At 35.8% G+C, this 17870-nt stretch overlaps 2 protein-coding genes and 1 pseudogene across 2 annotated transcripts; all 3 read left to right on the forward strand.

Moving 5' to 3' along the window:
• Positions 1-516: 516 nt before the first annotated feature.
• On the forward strand, positions 517-2903 carry LOC113749929 (peroxidase 12-like). Its single transcript, XM_027293809.1, has 3 exons — positions 517-771; positions 1346-1540; positions 2172-2903. Exons 1-3 carry the CDS (start codon positions 517-519, stop codon positions 2787-2789), a joined length of 1068 nt encoding a protein of 355 aa, XP_027149610.1. The 3' UTR covers positions 2790-2903.
• A 1894-nt stretch (positions 2904-4797) lies between these two features.
• Positions 4798-7955, forward strand: LOC113749563 (peroxidase 12-like). The gene is made up of 4 exons (XM_027293345.1): positions 4798-5074; positions 5430-5624; positions 7002-7652; positions 7763-7955. The coding sequence occupies exons 1-3, from the start codon at positions 4823-4825 to the stop codon at positions 7614-7616; spliced, it is 1062 nt and encodes a 353-aa protein (XP_027149146.1). The 5' UTR covers positions 4798-4822; the 3' UTR covers positions 7617-7652; positions 7763-7955.
• A 4031-nt stretch (positions 7956-11986) lies between these two features.
• On the forward strand, positions 11987-14357 carry LOC113749858 (annotated as a pseudogene).
• The last annotated feature ends 3513 nt before the right edge of the window (positions 14358-17870 follow it).

The following is a 17870-nucleotide window of genomic DNA, read 5'->3' on the forward strand; positions in this document are numbered from 1 at the left end:
GTTTAGTTGGTTAATTAGAAGGCAGATTGGTTTTACATGGTGGTGTCGACGCGGAGTTCTTAATTGGAAGTGCAGCATAATTTAACGGATCAAATTGGTTAGAAATAAAAGTTAGAGACTAAATCAATACTAATAAAAAAAATTTAGGGACAAAATTGGCAATTTTTCCTTTGCATAATTAGACCTTGATTCAAAAGTTAGGCGTTAATCTTGGTGTAAGTGTATATAATGTTTACAATAGTAGATATATAATCAACTTGAGTTGTTGCAAAGTTAAAACCAGGCAATCTGAGCTTTCTATCTGAACAATCTTTTGCAATGTTTCTAGCAGATGCAAGCAGTGAACTCATATGTGGAAATAAATTGTCCCCTGATGTTGAAATTTTATCAAGATGAAAAGATGTGGCAACCACGTGGTCCATTGGAGTGCCTAGTCTCACTTTACTAAAAGACTTTATACGCTGCAGGCTATAAATTACTTTGCATTGTGTTGGCTAGGAAACTCAAAAACCAAATATGGCTTCGATTACCAGTTCTTTAAGCTCTCTACTTTTTCTAGCCACTTCTTCACTTTTGCTTCACAGCTCTTTTCATGTTACGAAAGCACAAACTTATCCACCCCTAGTGGAAGGACTTTCGTGGGATTTCTATGAATCTAGCTGCCCCAGTCTGGAATATGCCATCAGAAATCACCTCAGGCAAGTCTTCAATGATAGTATTGCCGTAGCTGCTGGCTTGATTCGCCTTCACTTCCATGATTGTTTCGTTCAGGTTATACACCATCATTCCAAATAAACTTCATTTCATGATAAAACAGCATGTCGCCTGTTGCACGTAATAATGCAAATTAAATAACGCATCCAAATTCAAAATTAGCTTGCAATATATAAATTCGCATTCTCGTAAAACTATTAATATATGTATGTATAATCAAACCTCTTTTTTTCTTGTACAAACCGCCTTACAGTAGTTATCGCTCCTTTTTTTTCTAATTTTTTTTTACTAAAGCGATTTAAGAAACGACGAGGAAGAGGGATTTGAACTCTAGACTTTAATTCCTGACGTCTCAATTTTGCCCGTTAAATTAGGACCTTCTCGACAAGAGTTATCGCTTGATGTATCAAAACACGTACATACTTGAAGTAGAATTTACGTTCATTAGTAATGAACTAGCATATTCATCCCTAGTTTTTATCTGAGCTATGGACATGATATTATATATTGTTAACCTTTCAATCTTGCACTCTATATATATGCTCCAAATTCTTCATCCAACACACTGGAAAGCTTTTAGGTTTCTACTTATGATACTTTCTCAATTTGGAATTTGAGTTGATCTATGCAGGGTTGTGATGGTTCAGTGCTATTGGAAGGATCAACGAGCGGGCCGAGTGAGCAGGATGCGCCTCCCAATTTGTCATTGCAACCTGCAGCGTTCAAAACCATAAATGACCTTCGTGGAATTATAGAGAGCCAGTGTGGTAGAGTCGTGTCCTGCGCGGATATCACTGCCCTTGCTGCCCGGGATGCCGTTTACCTGGTAAGCCTATTTGGCATTGTTTGTGGCTACGTCGATTCGTTTTGTTAAAATAATACAATTTACAATATCTGCAAAATCTGTTGAACTAGTGAAAGATAGAGATGAAAACTTGAAAAAAAGCCGTAGTACAGAAAGAATTTGGGTTTTTAGTAAAAAAAAAAAAACAATGTACTGAGATGTTTTTGGAATACTATTGTCATCAACCAAGTACTTTGTATTGATGAAACATAACTCAAGCAACCAAACTTCTGCTTTTATAACTCCAAAAGAGGGTGCAGTGTACTACCTGGTGAATTTTCTCCCTCTGGACCCCACATAGGCGCATGCGGTTGGATTTCTTCCTTGCTCCTTGGTCTTGTAGTAAGTTAATACACTGTTTTTCTACGTTGATTCCTGACTATTGTACTAGTTGTCCTTTTATAACGACTAAACACACCGGTCTATTTAGTCCAATAGATTAGGGCAAATCTATGATGGTTGAACAATAGAGGTTCATTAGCAAGTTCTAGTGAAATTATGAAATGAAAAAGACAAATTAAAGTCATCTTTTGTTGATAATCTAGATGTCCTCCACTTCAAGGATTTAATTTGTCATTATCATTCTACAATTGTCGACTTAATCTGAGTGCAGTCTGGTGGCCCTTATTATGATGTTCCACTGGGAAGAAGAGATGGACTCAGTTTTGCTACAAGAAATCAAACATTAGCCAATATTCCTTCACCAACACTCAACACAAGTGGCCTCTTGACCTCTTTTGCAACCAAGAATTTGAATGCCGCTGATCTTGTGGCTCTATCAGGTGGTCACACAATTGGGATTGGCCATTGCCCTTCGTTCACTAATAGACTCTATCCAACTCAAGATCCTGCCCTGGACAAAACCTTCGCCAACAACCTTTATGAGATTTGTCCCACATCAAATTCCACGAATGCTACTGTGTTGGACATCAGAAGTCCAAATAATTTTGATAACAAATACTTTGTTGATCTCCTGAACCGGCAAGGACTCTTCACATCAGACCAAGACCTGTACACTGATAGCAGAACGACGGAAATCGTTACAAGTTTTGCTGTTGATCAAAACGTGTTTTTTGAGAAGTTTATTTATGCAATCACAAAGATGGGGCAGCTGAGCGTGTTGACTGGTACTGAAGGAGAAATTCGGGCAAATTGCTCGGTTACAAATTCAGATAGTTTGTTCCTTCCCCGGTCGGTGGAAAAGGAAGAAATTGGCTTGGCCAAGTGGTGAGCGGTCAAATTGCAGGAGAAAGAAAAAAGGAAATGTTTACATATAATAAAAGTCTAGCATGATATATGTGTTGGAATATTAAATCGATCCCAATAAATAGAAATTTCTATATTATTATTTAACAGTGTTTTAGTGAAATCGGGTTTCTAGTAATTTTATTAGAGTCAAGTTATAGTACTTTTAGTGTTTAGAAATTGGTAATTTATTAGATAATTTATTGTGGTTGTCAAGATTTGTTTACCAAATCATCTAATCTATAAATAGGGGTCATATTATTGTGATAAAATAAGAAGAGTGAAAGGGGGTCATATTATTGTGATGAAATGAGAAGAGTGAAGAGTGAATGTTTGATAGGTTTGTTATTATGGTGTGTGATTAATATATATTATTGGTATTATTTCATTGCGGATGTGAAGATAGAGATTGAAAAAAAAAAAGCTTGTCAAGTGAATTATGATTATTAAAATAACGAAGTGATGGGTTATCAATCAATTGATATCAAACTCTACGATGAAAACAATCTATCCAAAGACATGGAATATTGCAGCAACAAAAGCTTTTGAAGATGAAGAATTCAAAGTGATATTGCTAAAATTTGCAAGTGAGATTATTGATAGTGAATAGTGTTGTTGGTGATTTAAAAGAGGCAATATTGACATATTAAATCAAACCCAAAAAATAGAAGTTTGTATATTGTTAATTAACAGTGTTTTAGTCAAATCAAATTTTTAGTAATTTTATTGGAGTCAAATTATAGTAGTTTTAGTATTTAGAAATTGGTAATTTATTCGGTAATTTATTGTGGTTGTCAAAACTCATTCACTAAATAATCTAATCTATAAATAGGGGTTCGTATTATTGTGACCAATTAAGAAAAGTGAAGAGTAAAGCTTTGATAGGTTTATTATTATAGCGTGTGATTAGTATATTAGTGTCGGTACTATTCCTCTTCTCCCACATATATTACTATTATATATGTAAATTGCCTCCCCATATATATTGGTTCTATAAAATTTATCTCCTACAGCTTTTTGGTCAAATTTTTTGGATTCTACAATATGAAATCTTAACATTTCCTTCTCTCTCTCTCTCTCTCTCTCTCTCTTTTTTGGTCATTTTACATTTGTTAATTTACATTTTCCCTTAATTTCCTACAGACAATAAACTCTACGTAAAGATTATCCTTGTTTAATCAGGAAATGTCATCCACGGGATTAATATAATCTCTAGATTGACCTGTGGACGTGGGACAATTTGAATCTCACATGAACTAAGTGAAAAAATTGAACCAAAGCCAGGGAAATGGTTGAGTTGTTGCCGCAGCCAACTCAGTCGGTGGTAGTTGAATCATAATTCAATTGCTTGGTCTTTGTGATGGATGCATAATACGACACTGGTCCTAGGATTGGCTTGCCACGCAGGTGCAACGTGGTATCCTTACAGACAAGCTTCTTCGGTTTCGAATGAAGGAGAGGGGGACAAAAGTGCAAGAGAATGAGACTCTTTTTTATCGTTTATTTATGGTTCTTTCTTTTACCAGCTAAAAGAATGATAGAAACAGTCAATGATGAAAATTTATGCTCCAAGATATCTGCAAAATACATTTCTTACCGACTAGAATACTACAAAAATCACTTTTGCAGTATCAAAACCACATTGAGGTACTTTTGTATTAGATTTTTGTAGCATTAAAAACTCCTCAATCATGATATAATACCCTTTTTTTTTTTGCCTAAAATGTAATAAACGTGGTTCCTTGGATTACTATTTTCTAGAATTTTTGTAAAAAAAAAAAATACTGTAACAATTTAATATCTACAAAATCAAAAAATAATTAAAATATGTGATCACAAAAAATATAAAAATTTTTATTTAAAAAACTTCAATCCAAACAAGGCCAGCTCGCTCGATAAAGAGTACCCTATACAAAGAGCCCTTTACAATAATAATTGTCTCAACAATTGGTTGCTTTTATTTCCATGCTATAAAAAGCGTCCCAATGTTTAGTCTGTAGATCGATTCAAACATCGACTATGGCTTTGACAACTACTGCTCTACTTTGTCTGGTCTTTTCTTCATATTTGCTTCATAGCTCTATTTACGTCACTAAGGCTCTAAGTCAAAGTTATCCACCATTAGCAGAAGGACTTTCGTGGGATTTCTACGACAGTAGCTGTCCCAAATTGGAATCTACCATCCGAAGGCACCTTAGGAAGGCGTTTAAAGGCGATATTGGCCTGGCTCCTGCATTGCTTCGAATCCATTTCCATGATTGCTTTGTCCAGGTGCTTTTGAGCTTTGTTCGCCTTCGTATTGTTACTACAAAATAATGTGATTCTTCCATTCCTGAAACAATTTGGTCATGCCTAGCAAGTAATTTATGCTTTAGGGCCCTTAACTTTAATCAGAATATCAAATTATCTCTTCCAAGTTTATAGAAACCGACCCAAAATCAGTGCTAGACTACTACTTTTTTTTTGGGTGCACCTAGACTTGTTCATCTAGTAATCTGCAAACAATTTAAGGTAACAAGAAGATCTTCGAATAACATTTGGAAATTCTCACATTTTAGTATGGATTGTTTATTAGTCAAGAAATTGTGAAGTAATATAATTCACTAATCTGAGCTGATCCACACAGGGTTGTGATGCATCAGTACTGCTAGCAGGATCAGCAAGCGGGCCGAGTGAGCAGGACGCGCCGCCTAACTTGACGTTACGGCGAGAAGCAATCCAACTCATCGATGAACTGCGCATGCATGTCCATAGGAAGTGTGGTACAGTTGTCTCCTGTGCTGATATTACTGCCCTGGCTGCCCGGGATTCAGTTTACTTGGTGAGCCTATATGCATTCATTTGCTCAATTCACAGTGAAGTAACCTATTCATTGGGAGGGTTGGGTTGAATTGGACGGTGAGGTAGGAGAAATTATAAGTAGAAAATCTTAGATTCAACACCTGTCGCTCAAGGGGAAAAAAAAGAAAGAAAGCCTTTCATTCCTTTTTCTTTGTTTAAATAATACCAAATTAACCCTCAATTAACAATGGAGTGCAATTCAATTGCTAATTAATACTTGGTAATACTAACTAATAAGCTCTAATTGTTAAGGTCTACGTAGAGTTTCACCATCGATACTCTCCAAAAAGAGTTAAAAAGAAAAAAGGAAAAAGAAGAAGAAGAAGAAGAAAAAATGGAAGCCCTTAACCGATGAAACTTAAATGCCCTTATTTCCTGGCTTGTAGATAGATTTTGTGATCAGAGATTAGGATTGAGCAGTCGATTTATTGTTTTCAAGGAACGGTGACGCAGGCCTCATTTAATGCAAAACTAACTCCAGAATACCAACCAAAAAAGGAACCATTCAATAGAGGTGTAAGGAAAACTAGTCAGACCTTGGTACGTAACTGATCTTGACTGATCACATTTTCTTTTTTTTTTTACCCCCATTTTCTCTCCAGCTCTAACTCAAAATTAATGCGTGATGATGCTGATCTTGGGGTAGGTGGTACAATTATTGAGAAATGTTACAATACCAGTAATTTAGGGTGTACCTTAGCTGGCCCTTCGAATTATTTTGGACCCCGTTACCTCGAAAGGGAAAAAATTATTTCGAACCACGTATAATATAACGTAGTACCAAGCAGGATGAAAAGAATAGGTGCACTTTAGATACTAAGGACAGCCAGAAAGATTAAAAATCATTTTTTTTTTGTATACATTGGAAAGGTTAAATGTACTCCCATTTATCTTAGATTCACACCTGTACGAGTTATCATCGATCAGGAAACAAGTTTGACCTCATGCTAAAGTATATATTTCGAATTTTACTGGAAAAATGGAGTTTAAAAATGCTATATCTAATACCAAACTTGGAATGCAAAACGAAAATATGCACTAAGAAAATTATATTTTTTAAGGATATAACTTTCTCTCCCTTCTTCATGTGCATAAGTTTGTCTATTGCCTTTTTTATGTTGCATAAAATTCTAAGTTTGAGAACAGAAAGCAAATATTCTTTTGGTTTATTGTTCTTATGATTGTTTCAACATGGTTTCGTATTAAATTCTACGATTTTAATGAATAGCATGCAAAAGTATATAACAAAAAAAAGTACATTTTCTTATTTGAATCTTACCAACAATTTGAATTCTTGATTCAAACAAAAATTGCCATTGTCTTAGTGACAATTAATCATCAATATGATGTATTGCAGTCTGGAGGTCCTGAGTATGCAGTTCCATTGGGAAGAAGAGATGGACAACATTTTGCTACAAGAAATGAAACATTAGCTTTTCTTCCACCTCCAACAGGCAACACAACTTCCCTCATAGCTTCTTTTGGAAAACTAAATCTCGATACCCTTGATCTAGTGGCTCTCTCAGGTGGTCACACAATTGGGATTGGCCATTGTGGCTCATTTAGCAACAGACTTTATCCAACTCGAGATCCAGTCATGGAGAATTCCTTTGCCAGAAAGCTTTACCGGACTTGTCCCACTTCGGATTCCAATAACACGGTTGTTTTGGACCTTAAAAGTCCATCCAGGTTCGACAATAAGTACTATGTTAATCTCATGAACCGTCAAGGGCTCTTCACGTCGGACCAGGACTTGTACACTGATCGTAGGACGAGGGGCATTGTCACTAGTTTTGCTCTTGATCAAGAATTATTTTTTGAGAGTTTTGCTTATTCGATGGTGAAAATGGGGCAGCTGAGTGTATTGACAGGAAATCAAGGGGAAATTCGTGCAAATTGCTCGGCTAGGAATTTGGACTTATCTCTGTCCTCTGTGGTGGAAGATGGAGGAAAAGGGTTGTCACAGTTCTGAGGCTGCAGGTTGTGAATGATCCAGTCATGGAGAATTCCTGTTCAAATTAATGTCGTTAATTTGGGAGTGAAGGCTGCTGTAATAAGAAGGTCGTTTTTTAATCGAGTCTGATGAATAAATCAAACCAGTTGCCTGTGTTTGGCTTTTCTAGGCCAGACTGTGATGAGCCAAAATTCTGGAAATAACAAAGTCTCAATATTACAAAAAATAAAAGTCAGGCATAATACGTAACTTTTGGCATCTAGTTTGTCATTTGGCTATACTTACTTTCTTTTCATTTGCTCTTTTCCTCCATCCACTGTTTGACTTTTTCTGATTTATCCAAACTTTTTCGTGCCATTTCTCAACTAGCTTGATATAGGTGTAAAATATTCTGCGTATTCTTGAAATGACCCTACTCTTCATCAGGAAGTGTATGATTCTGTACCTTGCTTGTATTACATAAAAACTTATTATGAAACAGTAGCTTAATTGTAACAAAGACGGCTCTTTTGCGTCTAAAAGAATAAAAATAATAATGATGCTCCCAATGGATAAAATTTCATATGGAAGTGGTCCTTAAAATGAGGTTTATCTCCTTTGACCCGCCAATTGATGCATCAACTAGACGATGTATGACAAATTTGTGGTGGCTAATAGTAATCTTCCTTATGGTTAAGGGAAGAATCTCTTTGACAATTCTTCACGAAGCACTGTTAAAATATTATCATACGCACGAGAGGAAAATTATTCTACCCCACCAGATGGATTTTGTGGTTAGAATTGAGAGGGCTTGATTCACTTTTGAAAGTTTTATGAGAAATCAAACTCCATAATGGGAGGAGCTGACTTCATTTAATGCAAAACTAATTCGATAATTTTAACTTGAAGAAGGAACTACCAAATGGAAGGCGATGAGAAGAGTAAGTGGGATTGTGGTAGCTGATCATGAGGATCAAAGATTTCAATGCGTGATGGTGTTGGTGTTAAGGGCAGGTAGTAGACTAGACTTAGGGAAGCCATGCAACAATACACATGAAGTTCCAACTTTGAGCAGGTGAAGAGGCCTGCCTGAAAATATATTGTCAGTACTTTAGGTTGTACCCTGGCCCTTTTGATTATTTTGGACCTGGTACATTCTAGCACAAGAAAGAAACATGAAAAATTATTCAACTGATAATTTTGGTAGTTTTCATCGACGGACAATAAGGTAAAAAAGATTCATTTGCATGCTAAAGTACATGTCTCAAGTTTTTACTAGAAAAGTGGAGTTGAAATGTGATAATGTTTAATACCAAAAATTAGAATGTAAAAATCATATACGCACTAACCAACTTCATTTTATCAGAACAAAACTCTTTCCATTCTTGATGAGTTGTAACTTGCAAGGAAAATGTAGAATAGAATTTTACTTGCTTGCACATTCCATTAATAGCTACTATATTGATGTACTATCAAACTTCCCAATTTGAGGAGAGAAAGCAAATATACCTTTTTTTTCATTTTAATTTACACTGATCATTGGGCTAGGGCATTTTCAAGAGTTTTTGCTGTTGATCAAGAGTTTGTTCTTTGCGAGGTTTGATTTTATAATGGTAAAAGATGAGGCAGCTTAGCATGTTGACAGGAAATCAAAGGGGAAATTCGGGAGAAATTTCTAACATTATGATGAATTTTAAAAAAATTCTACAAATGAGGCATTTTGAGTGCTAGATTCTGTCCAAGGGGTCTTCGCATTCAGTAAATGCGAGCTTACGGAGCTCGCATTTGCTGAATGCGAAGTCCCTTGAATTTTACGACCAGCAAAACCCAAAAAAAAAAAAGAAAAAAGAAATATAAACCTCGCATTTATCAAATGCGAGGTCTATATTTCTGACCCTTAAATGATTTTTGCGGGCTGCAGGTTGTAATACGCGACCACACAATACGCGAACTCATGGTCGCGTTTTCTTCTTGTGGCCATGATTTTTCCATGAATCTAGATTTTGCCATGATTTTTCTTTTTGCTTCAGTTGTAATGCCATTTTCCCTTGCTTTATGATTTCACTGCAAATTATAACATGATTTACAATTTGCAATGAAAATTTCTACAAATTTTACTACTTAAGGCTCTAAATTCATCAAAACTGAGAAAAAAAAAGATCCCATAATATTGCCATCAATACTTGATAATAATTTGTGGCAATAAATCTTAACCGAACTAGTAGGCTTTCGGCTTTACTGTATCTCGCATCCGATAAATGCGAATTCCTAGAAAATTATATTCAAAATTTGCTTTTTTTTTATTAGGAGCACACAATCATTTTTGTTTTTGCATTGACATTTATCATAAAGGAATAAATCCTTTTTATTTTAAAACTCACACGAGTTAGAAGTTAGCAAATGTGAGCTCTCAGTACAAAATTTTATATACTAGTAATTCTTTGTACATAAATAACAAAAAAGTCATATTTCTTATAGATTAAAAGATTTGATAATTTCTCGGTTAGAAAGGCTGTATGATGCTCAAAAGCTGTTGAGTTGATGGTTTTTAGTAAGATTATGGAGCAAAAATGAAGATTTGTGAATTGGGTGAGTTTGGAAGAGAGAAAACGCAAGGAAGAAAGAGAAGAAGAATGAAGAAACTGACCGCGTATTCGTTTTGTTATGGCCGAGGGATCAATATGCGACCCTATGGTCACGTTTTTAGCTTTGCGGCTGCGGGTTGTAATACGTGACCACTGAATACGCGACCTCATGCTCGCGTATTGTGGTCGACCTCAAGGGCGTTGTGTTCAGATTGCGTACCTCGCATTCAACAAATGCGAGATAATACAGCTCGCATTTGGCAAATGCGAGCTATTTTTCCTTTTTTTTCTGAGAGACTGACCTCGCATTTGTGAAATGCGAAGTATCTGAACTCGCATTTCACAAATGTGAAGATCATAATCCTAGAACTAACTTCAAAAATTACCCCCCCTTATAGAAAAACTTTTTTTTCATCACAATTTAAGAATTTACTCGAAATTCGGGCAATTTGTTCAATGGAAATTTACTTTCTTCTGTTCTTGATCATTCATCATCTGCACGGAAATTTCTGCTTTCTCCCATCTTTGCCCTGCATTTGTTTTCTACTACCCTAGTATATGTATATCAAATATCCCCCTAGTTTATGAAAATGACCCTGACCTTATCAATCAGGAAATGTACGTTTTTTTTCTTTTGGAGGCTTCCTTGCCTTAAATTGACTTTGAAATTTTGGATATGAATAACAGTGAACCAACATGTGTTAGTCGTATTCTTCAGAGGGTTCAGAAGAAATGAATTATACTACCCAAGATAAGTTTTTAAACAACGCCCCTAAATGACAAAATTTCATGTTTACGCTGTTTTCAGCCCTTCTTAAGATGAAAGTGGTCCTTAATTGAGGTTCATCTCCTTCGGCCCTTTGATGATTGAATCCACAGATCAATCGTCCTTGCCCTAATTTCAGCGAATTCACTCATACCCCTTGGCATTCAGCTGCTTCATGAATGTCACGTCCAACAAGTGAATTGACTTCTTCTCCCACCGTTTAGAAGGATAAGGATAAGAAGAAGCTGTTTTTTTTATAAAAAAAAAATTTAAATTTAAGGCTTCCTATTTACAATCGATATTATCTTACCATTCAATCTAACTCTCTCCGAGAAACCAATTATATATAGAGAGATGGTAAAAATGAATTTTTCATTCCAAAATGAGATACATGAGAACTTGTGCCCACTAACTTAAGGATTAAGCTATTAAGATTCCAAAAGAAACTGTAAAAAGTGAAAGGCAAGCCTCCCATGATTTTCTCAATCGCTTTATAGAAGGCCAATTTCAAGATGATGTTCACACCTCAAGTTGTGAATACAGTTCACCTTGCTGAGTTGCTTGGAAAGACAATTTAGACGAAGCTTCCAACTCAAGTTAGAAGAAAATTACCTACCATTCAAATATGAACACTGAATGGGTCACAATCCTGAATTGAAAGGCAGAAACTGATGCTTTTGGTCTTTCTTTGTAATCAAACATCATTTCGTATTCTTCTTCCGTAAGAAGGCATCTAATATTTTCTTGGCAAAGACTTTCGTATTCTTCTTACGTAAGAAGGCATCAAATGTTTGGATAGCAAATTATTATAAATAATATTTCGCTTGTATCAAAAATATATTTTTTAATCCATATTTTTATATTCACAATCACTTTTTTATTTCACATACATCGCATCACAAAAAGTACCATAGTAATTATTCCAAATAATATTGCGTATTCTTCTTACCTGAGAAGGCATCTAATATTTTCTTGGCAAAAGCCACCTTTGATCTCAGTTTAAAACTTTATATATATGACCTCCACTTCGACTAATGCTACAAGCATAAAACCAAGTTTAGGCATTAATCCTTTGCAAGTTCAGCCATCCCAAAATCAACCATGAAGTTTCTTGCTCCTTGTTTAGTAGCTCTATTCTTAACCATCTCCTTCATATCGGTATCTTCATCTTCATCCTATGGCATATCTGCTCCAATAACTGAAGGACTGTCCGCCTCATTCTACCATTCCAGTTGTCCTAAGGTAACGACCATTATCAGACACCATCTAAAAGAAGATCTTCGAGGACGATATTGGTCAGGCTGCCGGATTGCTTCGCCTCCATTTCCATGACTGTTTTGTTCAGGTCAAAACATTTTTGTTTCTTCGAGAAAATAATTGGTAGTTGACTTCGAATTCCTACTAACCTATACTTTATATATAGAAGCTTAACTTTGTTTTTTTTTTTTTTTTGAATATACAACTTCATTTCCACACTAAACCAAGGAGGTTAGTGTCTAAATTGGCATCTAGTAGCAATGGCTAAAAGGATTTTTAGTGTTAATTGGCTCCAAATATCTAAATGCAATAATAAACACAATGTTTCATATTTTTCTTTGTGATAATTGAAATTAAACAAGACTGAGGAGGACATCAAGATATTTACCAACAACATGAGAATTCAGGCATATATGATCTATACTCTCTCTCTCTCTCCCTCTCCCATTAATGGGGATTCAATTTAAGTGCTCTATTATTCTAATGGAGTTAATGAAAAAACTTTTGTTTTTTTTTTTTCACAATTGGGCACAGTCGTGAAGTTAATGGGATAATAAAGATGTACGATGAAAGTGCTCCATTTTAGTGAAGATGTCCCTTTTGAACTTCCAACGGGAATTCAGACGTCCTTGTCTGAGACTTGAAAAAATCAGTAGGTTTTCTATGAAATGAAATTACTAGCTTTAGCTATTAACTGGTAATAACAATTAATTTGTGGCCATTTTTTTTCTTAGTAACGTGATTTGACTGTGTAGTCTAGATGACTAGGTTTTGAATGTTAAAACATATTGCAGGGGTGTGATGCTTCAGTGTTGCTTGATGGATCCCATAGTGGCCCTAGCGAGAAGGACGCACCTCCAAATCTGAGTTTAAGAGCTGAGGCATTCAAGATCATTGATAGCCTTCGGGAGCACGTCCACAAGGAATGTGGAAGGGTGGTCTCATGTGCTGATATTGTGGCACTTGCTGCACGCGACTCTGTTTTCCTGGTAAAAACAAAGATAATTTCAAAAAATTACCTTTCAAAATTGATATCTTGTTTTTGCTTAGCCATGTAAATTTAGGATGAAATCCGTGAAGTCATTTTTTTTCTAATAGGAGAAATATGCGATTTAAGAAGCGGAGAGAGAGGGAACATAAGGATTAGAGAAGGATGAATAGAATTTGAGATGGATGAGTATATAGATAAATTGATTGCAACATGTTTTATCAAGAATAAACAATGTTTGGCAACTACATTATACATAACATGTTTCCTATGATATTGCACTACGTACCCTATATTGCAGAGTTTTGTTGATCTCTTGGTATGTTCAAACAGTTGTTCGCATATGCGTTTCATTAAGGCAATCTTACAATAGATTACACGTATAATATTTTAGTGAGACGTTGGGTTTCATGCTATTGTAGAGTGGAGGTCCGGACTATGAAATACCCTTGGGAAGAAAAGACGGGTTAAACTTTGCCACGAGAAATGCAACATTAGCTAATCTTCCGCCACCTACCAGCAACGCAAGTGCCCTTCTTACCTCTCTTGCAACCAAGAATTTCGACGCAACGGACGTCGTAGCCCTCTCCGGTGGCCACACCATCGGAATCAGCCACTGCACTTCCTTCACCCCTAGGCTGTATCCAACACAAGATCCAACCATGGAGGAGACGTTTGCCAATGACCTTAAACAAACGTGTCCAGAATCTAATTCTACTAGTACTACTGTTTTGGACATTCGAACTCCGAACTTATTCGACAACAAATACTACGTTAATTTGGTGAATCGACAAGGGTTGTTTACATCTGACCAAGATTTATACACGGATAGTAGAACGAGTGACATTGTCACAAGCTTTGCTTCGGATGAGAAATTGTTCTTTGAGAAGTTTGTGCTTGCCATGCAAAAAATGGGGCAGCTCAGTGTTCTGACTGGTGGACAAGGAGAAATTCGTGCAAATTGTTCAGTGAGAAATTCTGATAACAAGTCTTATGTGTCTTCCGTGGTGGAGGATGACGATGAATCCAAGGCTGAATTATAAGGTTTTAGGACTTTTGTCTTGGACTTTCTTTGTACGATATCGTTTGTTGTTTATGTCATGGTTTAGGTGAACTTGTCAAAGTGAGTTGGTAGTGTATTGTGTATTGCAAATCAATTTGTTGGACCAAAACAAATTGCTGTACAAAAGTCAACTTTTCTTAGCAAAAACTTAGAAATTGTGCTCTATATTCTTTGTTCTTGATTCTAATACATATGAGCTTCCTAATAAGGTTGACTAGGTTCATATGGGCGCCACCAAAGTTCATGGTTTTTGTTGTAAAAAGTGGAGCAATAAGCATAACCTTGTGACTTCTGTAAGGTCAGAGTTGCCATGATTTTACCTTGGAGTACTTCAATCTTTTTTCTTTAGCTAAATTGAACATTTGCCTCATCGAGATTTGAAAACATTCAAATGCATATCGCTTTCGTTCTAACAAACGAAGAAATTAACACCTAGCTATTTTCACAAATCATGTGGAAAGAGAGAAGAAAAAAGGTATCAACCATCAGAATTTCATGCCCATATATCACTAGACTTGCTCTTATCCAAGTTCTTAGATGCTAGTGATATAGTTTTTTCCAGCAATGATGAGCCTAAAAAGATTGTGTAAAGGGTTAACAGGTATACAGAAAGGGTTGTCAAACCCCCGACCTATAACCCAAAGAGGGACTTAGTCCCTTTTTCGTGATCACTAAGTTAAAGCTCAGTGGTTAGACGCTAGTAATATAGGAAAAGTAAATTTTGCCGACAGACTATCCTTGTACTGTAGTGCTTATTACATGATTTTCGTGGTAACGATAGAAAAAGTTTCTTTATGTCTTTTTTATTTTTTTTGCTTTTTACATGGGGAAACCAGAGCACGAGGGAAATTTGAAAGGGGGTAATTCCACTTTACACTCTTCAATTATATCTCAATTTCTACTTTGATCCTTCAATTATAAATTGAAACACCTTAGTCCCTAAACCATTAAAACCTTCCCATTTAAGAACAATTATCAATGTGATTCTAAAAACCAATGAAATGCCAGTCATTTTAGCAACATTTTTGCATGTTGCAAGAGCATAGAAGGAAAATCAGATTAAACAATAACAAAGAAAAAGATTTCAAAGTTGGAGGGAAGAAAGAATATTAGGGATCCAAAAAGGGAATCGAGATATAGTTTAGGAATTAAAATATTTCAACTTATAATTTATTGATCAAAGTGGAATCAATATATAGTTTAAGAACTAAAGTGTTCCGATTTAGAGTTTGAAAACCAAAGTGGAAATTGGGATATAGTTGAAGGGTGTAAAATATAATTTACCAATAGCTAGTGAACTTACCCGCGATTAGAAATAGAATCTGAGCTTTGACTTTACCAAGCCATGCTGGACTGACCCGAGAGGCAAAGCAGTCTGGACTCTGTACTCCGCATAAATCCAAATATTGCAGTAGGCCCATTACTAACGATTGTATTGCAATGTGAGGTGGATAAGAATGCAGGTTAGAGAGTTACGGGCCCTAAGCATGGGCTAAGAGAGTTAAGAGCCCATTTATACAATGGGTCCCGTCACTATTTTCATCAGGCGTTTTTCCTTTACTTTCTATCTTCCAATTTCCTTTTTCCTTTTTCACTTCTTCAGCAAACTTATATGGTTGACTCAAGTCATATATGAATCAGTCACTAAAACCTGGTATTCTATATCTAATTCTCAGGCATAATATTATCACTATAAAGTAACTTTTTAGTCTATCATCTATTAATCACAATCACTTTTTGATCAAGTAAAATTGCATTACCGACAGATGTTGATGTAAGTGGAAGGATTTTCATCCTTTAACCGCGAAATTTTGGATTCAAAAATCATGAAAATGAAAAGAATAATATTAATAGGGCTTCCCCTTTAAGAAACTCGATTCGACTTAAACAAAATTAGTTGCACATCGTATGAAGTACGAATACGAATAACTCCATTGGAGTATGAATTACGTAAATGCAATTCTAGCCATTTGAATCATTTCAAAGTTCCAAAAGGGGTTCAATCCTCTTAAATTAAGGCTTTAGACACCTTTGAAAAGCTCGATGCCCCTTTTAGACACTTGGTTAAAGCAAAAAGTTTGGTCCTTAAAATATATATATTCGCCTATTAAAGTGACCATGCTGGACACAATCCAATTGGTATTTACATAGATTTCCCCCTACCCCAAGGACAATTGGCTCATCCTTTTCAAGACATGATAATGCCTCTGAGCCCCACTCAATACCCCACCTGATTCTTGATGGATTTTTAGCCCTCCATTTTTACATGTGAAGTTGTGAAATCAGAAATGTGAACCCAATTTGGGCCACCCAAATGCGCAATCTTGCAAAAGCCAGTCCCCACTAATTTCCTACCATTGCCTCTCATGATTCCCAGCGTGAGAAAAGAAAATTTAGAAAAAGCCATCCTTTTCCAACATGACCACATGGACCTCACAAAACATTTGATGCTTCTTCTGTTCATGCATATGATTTTGGTGCAAGCCTGTATCTCCAACATCAATTGCATGTACAACAATTCTTGCTTCTTTTTTTTTGTTTTTTATATTTAATTTTGTAATAGCTATCAAGATGTTGACAATTAATTGCTGTAGCTGGAAATGAATTACACAGTGAATACACGTTTGTCTTTGGAGTTTCTACACAACTCTCCCCAGTCTCCCCATATGGGAGGGTAGTATACAGTTACAAATTTGGACTGCAGAAGCTTGTTTAGTCCGGCATCACAATCAAGAATCGAGAGATTCAGCCTAAATCAACTTCACCAATGCTTGGCAGTAAAAGATATTGAAGCCAAGATCGACCAAGGACCAATTAAAGAATTGGGTAGTCAAGCAACGTAGAGTATTGGTTCTTTTAATTGTTAGCATTATTGAGACTTATAGTTTTCTGTTATTTTTCATAAGACCCTCTCAACCTATTTTGAAGTTCATTGTATTCTAAACCAGGCAGTAATTGTTAAAATAAAACGTTCCTCCTTCCGAAGTTCAATGTACTTGATTTTGTTGTGGTCCTCTATTAAGATCACTGTAAAAAAATTGAAGTCAATTATTGGATGGAGTCCTATTTTACTTTCACTGTGCTATTCCACAATATGTCTCTCTTGGTATTTTTATTCCATTCGCAAAAAAAAAAAAGAAAAAAAAGGAAGAAGTAAGGAAACTGGCCTTCTAGAAATTGAGTTTAGAAAAGAAGGAATAAAAAAAGAACGTTTTTCTCCTCATGCATACACAAGTACCTAACCTCTGCTAGACTCCCAATTAAAAATAGCGTTCTTACTGGAATGATAGACGGTATAAATTGGTTAAATGCCTCTGTGTCATCATGCATATATATATGAAGCAAAGCAAGGAAATAGAAATGATCACATTAGCAAAAAAAAAAGTGTCCAATACATTGTTGAGGCATGGAGAAAAGTAAGTCATTCCCACAATATTCATCATCTTACTCTAGTGAATATGGTTTCCAGGATCAATCAAACTCGTACATTTTTAATGGTCCAAGCACAAGGGGTGAAGGATTTACCGCATCAAATGATCCAGAGCTCAAAAGGAAGAAGAGAATTGCAGCATATAACATGTTCACAACTGAAGGTAAACTCAAAGCAACTGTAAGGGAAAGCTTCAAGTGGATC

The sequence above is a fragment of the Coffea eugenioides genome, chromosome 10, assembly GCF_003713205.1.
Source record: "Coffea eugenioides isolate CCC68of chromosome 10, Ceug_1.0, whole genome shotgun sequence".
Lineage (NCBI taxonomy): Eukaryota > Viridiplantae > Streptophyta > Magnoliopsida > Gentianales > Rubiaceae > Coffea > Coffea eugenioides.